The sequence below is a fragment of the Myotis davidii genome, unplaced genomic scaffold, assembly GCF_000327345.1.
Source record: "Myotis davidii unplaced genomic scaffold, ASM32734v1 scaffold72, whole genome shotgun sequence".
NCBI classification, from domain to species: domain Eukaryota; kingdom Metazoa; phylum Chordata; class Mammalia; order Chiroptera; family Vespertilionidae; genus Myotis; species Myotis davidii.
Window position 1 is genome coordinate 4,998,300 of NW_006284618.1, and position 9,395 is coordinate 5,007,694.

General features: G+C 57.4%; 1 protein-coding gene across 1 annotated transcript; it reads right to left on the reverse strand.

The window, feature by feature from the left end:
• Positions 1-1,102: 1,102 nt before the first annotated feature.
• NPS (neuropeptide S) lies at positions 1,103-4,641 on the reverse strand. The gene is made up of 3 exons (XM_015572575.1): positions 4,562-4,641; positions 4,299-4,380; positions 1,103-1,397 (listed from the first exon to the last, which is right to left on the reverse strand). The coding sequence occupies exons 1-3, from the start codon at positions 4,639-4,641 to the stop codon at positions 1,218-1,220; spliced, it is 342 nt and encodes a 113-aa protein (XP_015428061.1). The 3' UTR covers positions 1,103-1,217.
• Positions 4,642-9,395: the final 4,754 nt, after the last annotated feature.

Genomic DNA, 9,395 nt, shown 5'->3' on the forward strand with positions numbered 1-9,395 from the left:
CCGGCCACAGGAGGGGAGGAGAGCTGGCCTGATGCGCGTGACCCTGCTGGTGAGGCCCCTCGCAGACTCTCCCCACCAGCACCGCCCTGTGGGGTGCGGCTCCCGGGTGCCGTTCCTGCTCCGTCCTCGGCTCCAGGATGGAGACAGGTGGTGGCCTCTCACAGCCAGGTACTCCCCACCCGTCCTGTGACGGGCAGACTCTAAAGGGGCCACTGTGACCCCCACCTCCCATGGTAAACCCCTTCCCTAGGGGGATAGGACAAGGGTGACGGGATGTCACGTTCACAATTATGTTCCACAGGATCCCGGGGCCACTGGCTGGATGACCCCCCTGGCAGATCTGGAGGAAGCAGGCATTGGGGGAGGGGCACACCACGGGCTTAGTGGGCGACAGGGAAGGTGCTCCCGGAGCGGCGGACCCTGACAGAACACAGTCTGGGAAACGGGTGAGTGTCCAGACGCGCACAGTGACGAGGAAAGGCAGCGGCTCCTTAGTTAGGATGCGCTCGCGTGTCGCAGAGCCGAACATGCGTGGGCACGTTTATTAATGTTATGTTCTGAAATAACACCTCCGCAAGGCAGCAGCAGTGTTTTAGAAAGGGGGTCAGGGGTTGCTATGGGAGGGTGTCAGCTTTCCTGGGGGCGGGTGTGGATGGGGCCGATCAGCAAAGTTTGGGGAACTGGCTCCCCAAAGATCCAGTTCCAACCCACCCACCACTGGGCACTCATGACTTTACTGGCAGGATTTCTGTTTTAAGATTTTGAAACGGTGACAAATTTCCAAGACAAAACATGGATCCGTGTCTGAGTATGTTTGCTAGGCAGGCGGCCAGGGTTCCATCAGCAGGGCAATGCCGCTTCTGGCCTCGATGGGGAGAAATACGGGGGGCCGCGGCGGCACACTTTGGTGAATGTCACCAGGCTCTTAGAAAGGGAGACAGCGCATCCCAGAAGCACGGGCCTCGCTAAGCCGTTCCAGAAACAGCATTGAAAAGAAAGTGATTCCGGATCATGCGAGCACAGGATCCCGGGCAGGGAAGGAGTCATAGCACTGCCATTGGGGTAAAAAGACTCATCATTTACTCTAGACCAGGGAGGAGGGGAAAGGGGCTCAGAGAGCAGACCGACACGCAGGGGTGAAGGTGTGACTGATTCTCGCACATGAGTCACGCTCTACGGCGCTGGAGGTGCGATCCCAGCGTCCTTTGCACACGCCTTCATGACTTTGCTCTTGGGAAGGGAGTTTTTTTCAGCCCCGTGCCCACGCCGTTGCGGAAGGACCTTTTCGCCAACGCCTCCTCCAACAGCGGCTTCCGGACGTCCAGTCCCTCGCCCGGCCCCGCCCGGGCCCGGCAGCAGCCCAGCAGCAGGAGGGCGTAGTCAGGGGTCCCGGACACCTGGGGGCAGACGGGGGAGGGGAGAGTTACACGTGTATTTCCACAGTAACCATTGTCAGGATCTCACGGCCATGAGTCCAAGAGACCCAGCCCCTGTCGGGGAGACTGCTGTTAAATAGGACGTAGAGGTTCTCTAGACTCAGCGTCCTATTGCAGCCGCCTGCCCTCCTGTGGGATGTCACACCCCGCAGGTCGCGTGGCTCTCCGGCATCGGCGTCACACACCGGCGGGGGCACCTTGTCACGATCACTTTATGGGGAAGCTTTTGAGTGGCACTAATGAGCCCGGGAAACGCTTTTTAAATTTCACCGAGAGAAGCGATCCCTGACAACCCCACTCCAGCTTCCAGTTGGGCGGCTTCCCTTCGGGCGGGTCCCGGCCACTGGCCCGGGCTCCCCCTGAGGCGTCGCCCTGCCTACACGGAGGCGCCTCTGCCTCTGGCCTTCGGTATGGGTCAGTGAAGGGGGCGCTTGGTGGAGAAGAAAGAAGTCTGAGTCTCAGAGCTCACGTTGCCATCGCGATGCTGTGGTTCAGTCCCTGCCTTGTGGGGAAAGAAGCCACATTCAAGAGCAAAGGGCGTGTCCCAGGACACGGGGCTGGCACGTCCCCGAGGCGGGCGTGACCCAGGACACGGGGCGGGCGTGATCCAGAATCGGGTGAGAACTTTCAACCCTTGTCCTGTGTCCTCTCCTCTGTGGCCTCAGAGGAAGCACAACACGGCAAAGCACAAAACGACACCTTTTCACTAACGGGGGGCGTGTGCCTGGCCTGGTGCTGCGCTCTGGTGCGCTCTCTCCGGTCAGCCCCTCCGCAGGCGCTGTGAGCGGCCGCCACCTCAGTGGTACCCGCTCTGGGGTGAGGAGGTCACATGCTCAGAGGTGGAGAGGGACTGGAGTCGGGGCATCTGACTCCAAGCCCACGGCTTTCAGCTCGACGACGGACAAGGGGGAAGGGGAGTGCGCGTTTTTATTACAAATGAAACAAACTACAGAGTACTGACCACACACTGTCCTTTCCTGGGGTTTGGGGGACTTTGGAAGGTGAAATGGGGCCAGAGGCATAGAAGCTCCCGGCCCTCTGCCCATGACTGGGGGTAGGGGGGTGGGGGTTGAAGGGGTTCGGGGAAGATGAAGGCTCCCCAGTCGGAGCTCCCAGGAAAACCACGTCTACCGGCTCCTGGGGAAAGATGGGCTTTTTTTGTTTTTTGTTTTCCTTTGATCTGGGAATAGTCAGCGTCAGAAACACTGAGCTCGGGAAAACCAATCCACAGCTGCCCTCTGACTGCACTGTGTGTCTCCCCTTAGCGAGGAAATCTCAGCTGGACCCGAACGCCACCCACTGTCTGACCCCACAAGGCCGGGCCAGGGTCACTTCAGGAAAGGGGTGCGACTGCTCTTCCCAGAAACACCCCCGACGCCCCCTTCACGTTGGGAAAGAGACGCATCGGATCTGGTCATGAGACCCCGAAAGCCTCCCTAACAGGAGCCGGTGCCCTCCGGGCCCGAGGGAGTATGCCAAGCAGACTCATCAGCGGCCCTTATGGTACAGGCCCCCCAAGGGCGGACTTGGGGACGTTCCCGCAGAAATTCCAAACGCCCGAGCCGCCGTCTGCAGCACAGTCACCTGAGCCGCCAACTCGCGCCGTGGCTACACGATGGGTTTATAATGAGAAGGGAGGTCACGGAGAAGCAGAGGCGGACACGCGGAGGGCAGAGCGGGACAGGGAGCGCTCGCCAGCGCGTGAGAGGGACGTGCGCGCTTCATTAAAAAGGAAAACTGCACACAGTGCCTCTCACTCAACCGGAGTGTCCGACCGCACCTTCGGGGGGAGGACAGAAAGTCGTTAGGAAGACCCGTGAGGAAATACACCAAGTTATGGCCGGGGGACTCAGCGACTTGATCGGGTGGGGCCTGACAGAATCAATGACTACATTGGGCGGAATGCAGGCAACACAACAGGAAAAAGGGAGCTAGAGTAATGAACACAAACACAAAGATTAGTGAGAACTCCAGTGATATACATGACGACTGGACATGTATTTGTTATTGGCCACTTATGTGGCATCTAAAGGTTTCATAATTGCATTGACTTTAGTAACCCCAGGGTGCCAGGGGAGGTTTAGTGAAGCAAAGTTAAAGCACTAAACACGAGGGGACAAAAACTATTTTACAATTGCAAATAAAGAACTGACATAAAACAACAAAGGTCTCATGGGGAGATGGTATAAAAATTCCAAGAACGCCCTGCGGCTTCTGATGTCCTGAGCAGTTGGATGACTACAATTAGGAGCTCAGTCGATATTCTTGAATAAATACAGGAATTAATATTTTATGTGATATTTGGCTGAGATCTGACATTTTATCTACATTCTACACCGGAACAAGTTAACCATTATCGCAAAATTAGGAAATTCACTGTTTTTGAAAAATGAACCATTGTATTTTTTCTGGGTTTTTTTGTTTTGTTTTTTAAAGTTGAATCTATTGGGGTGACATTGGTTAATAAAATGCTACAGGCTTCAGGTGCGCACTTCTATAATACATCATCTGTACATTATTTCAATGATCACATGTTCACTTTGATTATGTGTGGATGCTGTGGAATGAGTAAATTCTCATGGGCAAAGCAATTTACATTTTACAGTGAAATAAATACTGTCCTATCCAGTGGCCAACTTCTAAATAATTCCAAGCACACTGTATGATATTCCGGTATTGCCTATTGTCACATATATGCTTATTTTTACTAATTTCGTAACTTTACTTACATATTTTTGTCTTTAGAAGCTCTAACAATAAGAAAATTACTTTCCTGTCACATCTCCCTGGCAATTAGTTTGAACTGGCATTGTGCAGCCCTCTCATCCACTCAGTTCTCAAAAATGGAGGCGGAACACTCACCTTCGGCGATGGGGCGGGGTAGCACCAAAACACGGGCATCGCAGAGACGGACAGGACGAGGACAAGGTTGAATTTTAATGAGCTGCAAAGTAGAAAAAAACACCTGGGATCAGTATCTCTCAGGCCAGCATTACCTTCGCAAAGCATCTCTAAACAGCATGCACACAGTCAGAATTTTGGGGGGAAAATGCTGTCTTTCACCTGATCATCTCGGACGCTCCGAATCTCTGCGGCCGGAGGCTTCCCTGGCGAGCCCCTCGCACCCGCTGTCGCGTCTCCGCGTCTCCGCGGTGGCCCTTTTATAGCGGGAAAGTTCAGGAGTAGAAATGCCATCACGTCCCATCCTCCGTGACTAATTGGTCCGGCCGTGGCCTTTTGTTCTTGTCAAGTTCGAAAAGGACAGTCCGCACCGGCGTTGGCATGAAGCTGCCAGCGGTTGACTCCCTTTAAAGGGCGCTGTTAGCGACGGTCCCCCAGCAGCAGCGCCTTCTGGGCGGCATCGCGGTCTCCAAGGACCCGGAAGCCCGCTCCCCTCTGAGTACCAACACGCCCGAGGGGGACATGACCGCATGAGCGGCCCAGGCAGAGACTAACGCAGAGGGAGCCTTGGCAAGACAGAGAGCGCACACAGCTCCCGCGCTGCGGTGTATTTTCTCCAACAGATTTCCTTCTTCTTTTTAAAAAAATATATTTTTATTGATTTCAGAGAGGAAGGGAGAGGGAGAGAGAAACATCCATGATGAGAGAATCACTGATCGGCTGCCTCCTGCACGCCCCACACTGGGGATCCAGCCCAAAACCTGGGCAGGTGCCTGGACCGGGAATCGAACCCTGACCTCCTGGTTCACAGGTCAGTGCTAACCACTGATCCATGTCGGCCGGGCAGGTCTCCTTCCTTAGGACTCGGAGGCTAAAGCCGGGAAACAGATGTCGCCCCTGCTTCGCTGTCAGTCACTCATGTGAAGGAAGGGCGCTGTCTCTACCCCTCTCCACGAACATCCTCCATGGCCCAGAGTCCTGCCCCCTTTCCTCCAGGCCGTGGCCGCTCTGGCGGTGTCTCTGTGGAACTGCACTGCCAGGGGCGCTCACATGAGCACACTGATGCCGGAGGCTGCGTGTGGACGGGTTGCTGAGGCTCATGGTGGAGGGAGGCGTCAAGGGCATGCTCTGCTCGGATCCCTGGTGCTCCCGGGCCCGGGGGAGGGAGCCGGCATTTTTGAATCCAAAGCAACCAAGGAAAATCCTTGCCTCCTCAAGAGGAGTGTCTGGGGGCCAGAGCTGCCGAGGTCTGAGGTTTGCTGCCTCCTGGTCGGCCCGCCCTCCCTCTCTCTGGGAACTGCCTCCCGGGAGGATGTAGCTGTCAATCACCCAGGCACAGGTCGCCAACCACAGGTGACCCAGGCTCTCCAGGGACCCAGGCCACAGGATGAGTGCCAACGGGGAACAGGGCATGGGATCCAGCCCTGTGGTCACAGTCCTGCTGGGGACACGGTGTGAGATGACACGGTGGCAGGGAGATACGGAGCCTCTAAGAGACAGAGGGCTGGAATGCCCGCATTGACGACGGGGCTCCCCCTGAACCCAGACGCAGTACACACATCAGAACGAAAGGGCACGCGGGGAAGATGGCACCACCACATCCCGTTGCGTGATGAGCAGTCGACTGAGGAGGTCTGAGAAAGGTGCCTGGTGACGTGGTGATTTAGTGACGGGCCCACAGCAGGCGTTCTCGGAATCAGTTATATTCGGATGTGAAGCAGGTGGCACTAGAAAGAGGAGGATCGTTTGGAAGGTTAAGACTCAGTTCAGTCCTACATCCCTTCCCACTCCCCCTAGAGCCCAGAGATGAAAAGGGAGGGGGAGGGAGGGAGGGAAGGAGGGAGAAGGGGACGCACCTGAGACTGATGATGATGTGGCCAGACGCTGGGATCCAACCATGCTGGAAAGTAATTTCTCTCCTTGACACCCCAGTTACACAAGCCAAACACCCTGTAGACAGAAACCAGTCATTTTAACCAGAGATGCCTGACGAACATGCCGTAGGCAAGTACAAGAGAATGGAGATCAGCCTTCATCGGGCGCTTGCTGTCTGCTGACCCCGCACAGCTGCTGACGGCGGGTCAGCTCACCGTCTTCCCAGCTGGCCCAGGTCACTGAGTGCGAAGGGCAGCGCCAGACTTTGACCCCAGCCCCGTGTGGCTTCAGAGGTCACAGTCCCAACCAGTGTGTCCTGCTCCCACTCACGAGCCTAGAACATAGCCCATCGCTCAGGCGCTCAGGTCTGGAAGACAGGGCGCCTTCTCCCACCATCTCTCTCTCTCTCTCTCTCTCTCTCTCTCTCTCTCTCTCTCTCCCTCTCTCATCTCATGTCAAGATATAGCTACAAGGTCGCCATCTGCAAACCAAGACAGGAATTTAAAACCCCCCCTCTCCCCCACTCTGTTTTGTGACTCTCTTGGAACCCTTTCCCCACCCTGTCACTTGAGAGTTCTCACACATCCTCATCCCCAGCCCCCCACGCCCTGTCCTTCTGCTGGACCTCAGTGAGATGGCGGGTCCCCCCTGCTCCCCTGCTCGTCTCCCCAGTCCTACGGCGTCTGCATCGGAGCTAACCACAGGCCCAGGCCCAGGGGGGCAGCCCCGAGAGAGGGCCGGGTGTGGGTCCTGTGAGTGGCCCCGACATCCGAGCTCTGGTGTCTCGGTTTCCTTCCCAAACTGCCGATCAAGGCCCGGCTTCCGAGGAACCCGAGCTGAGCCTTTCCTCACTTCCTGGGGGTCCGATCGGGATGCCTGGCTCAGCAGCTACCAGATCGCACGCGCCTTAACCCGTGACCGTCTAAACCAGGCTTTGGTTGTGGGGAGGGGATAGATGCTGGGCCCTGGATGCCTGCAACTGTGGGGTGACTTGTGGGCCTATGATGGGGGAGTGGATCTGGCGTCAGGGGCCCCCAGCACAGCTCCCAGGGCTTTGCCTGGGACTGGGCCGCCGTGGTGACGGCACCTGCGGGGTGATGTCTGTGACAGGTATTTGTGATGCGATTAGAACATGCGAAGACCCACTGTCAACCCCGAAAGGGCAGGTCAGCATTCAGCACAGTCTTGGAATTTAAAGGACCTTCCTCATGAAAAGTTTAGCCTCTTCTTGGTCACGCTGTCCCCGGCTTGGAGTCACCGCGCCCTTTTCACAGGCTCCCTCGCGACAGCCGCGTGAAGGCAGAGTGAGAAGGACACGGCCTTCGGGACCTCTGCTTCTCGTTGGCCAACCCCGAGCTGAGAGCCACGCGGAGTCCCGCCTCCGAGGTTCAGGCACGTCCGTCAGACGGACTTCGGACGGAAAAGATCCAGAAGGCCCTCTCGTTCCTGATTTCCGGAGCTTCCTGCAGGCGCCGCCGTTCCTGCCGCCGGGCGCGCTCCTGGCAGGGACCGGGACCGGGACTGTGTGCCCACGACTGCGAGGAAACGGGCGACACGCTGGCGGAGGTCCTCGGTTCGGGGTGATTTTAAATGTTGGTGTCTGTTTAAATAAAAACCCCGCCTTTGAGTCCCTCGCTACTAATTATGATGCGCAGTAGCCCTGCAGCTCTCAGCATATGTGGGAAATCAATTTACTTTTACTGCTTCTTAATTCACACAACTGCTCCCCTCGGCAAGTGCGGTTCAGGGAGAAGGCGGCTCGGGCACTGGCGGCTTTCCTGCGGCGTCCGGAGAGGAGGCTTTGCAGACGCAGGTGCATTTCTGGAAAGAAGCTTCGCTCAGGCTCACGGTGACCCCGACACGGCGCCGGTGGGGTTGGCACATCCGCATCCAGCGTGGGCCCAGCGCTGAAGACGCAGGTTCTGTGGACACGAAAGGCAGAGACACCGGCAGGGGGTGGCCGAGCGTGGGGACGCGGCGACTTTCCCCGTCTGCTCCGTGCGGGTCCCAGCGGGCCCTGAAGGCATGTGGGCTGAGGGTCTCAGGGGCGGGAGCTGCCGGGGGTGTGGAGGATGCTCAGCCGCATCCCTGGCCTCTAGGGACCAACAGCACTGCCACCCCCACGTGAAAACTGCACGTGCCTCCAGACACCACCAGTCAGTGTCCCCTAGGATGGGAGCTAACCTGCCCACTGGTACCTGATATCTCTCTCTCTCTCTCTCTCTCTCTTTCTCTCTCTCTCGTAGATTACTGCCATCAGCCTACAAACATATTGTTGTACTTTGTATCAGAAAAAATGTCTGGTTGTTTTACTTCTTTTCAATGAAAGGCTGGTCAAGACTTGCCCGATTCAGCCCTGGCCGGTGTGGCTCAATGGATAGAGCGTTGGCCTGCAGACCAAAGGGTCCCAGGTTTGATTCCGATCAAGGGCAGGTACCTGGGTTGCAGGTCGGGGCGTGTGCAGGAGGCAACCCATCGATGTGTTCCTCTCACATCGATGTTTCCCTCCGTCTTTCCCTCTCCTAATCTCTCTAAAAAAATCAATAGAAAATATCCTCGCGTGAGGATTCACAACAGGAAGAGTAGCCCAATTCAGCCGATCTGCACATCAGCGCGGCCCCAGGGCAGTTCTCCACTGCCTCCCCCTCATAGAGGGGCTCTGGGGGCTCTGAGGGGTTCTGGGGGGCGGGGCGTGCAGCAGGACAGCGTGTGTCTGCCTGCAGCGTGGAGCCGTGTCAGTGTCACGCAGGGACAGGGCAGAGGGGCCGCTCAGCTCGCTCTGGAACAAAGAGCCCCAGCTGAGTGGGTGAGAAACACCTCATTTCCCAGCGCAGCCGTCAGACTGAACCCCGGGGACACTGTGGCCGGCAACGTCGCGGGACACGCAGAACACAGCCCCTGAGGTGGAGCCCAAAGAGCGACCTGCACCCGCCCCGGCCGTCCCTTTAAACACGTCTGCGCCGGGAATGGCTAAGCGCAGCTCGCGTCCTAACGTGCTGGGTTCCTGAGAGCTTACGCGCGCCCTCACCATGGCTTCCCTTTGCTTTATACCCCGGACCGTTCCCGGCGGGAGGGCAAAGGCAGGCCGTGGAGACCGGGCCACCGGGGCAGGGCCTGCCCATCAGCCGGCTAAGGCAGGTGCCGTCACCTCTCCCCGGAGGCGCCCTGTCCCGTGGGTTGCAG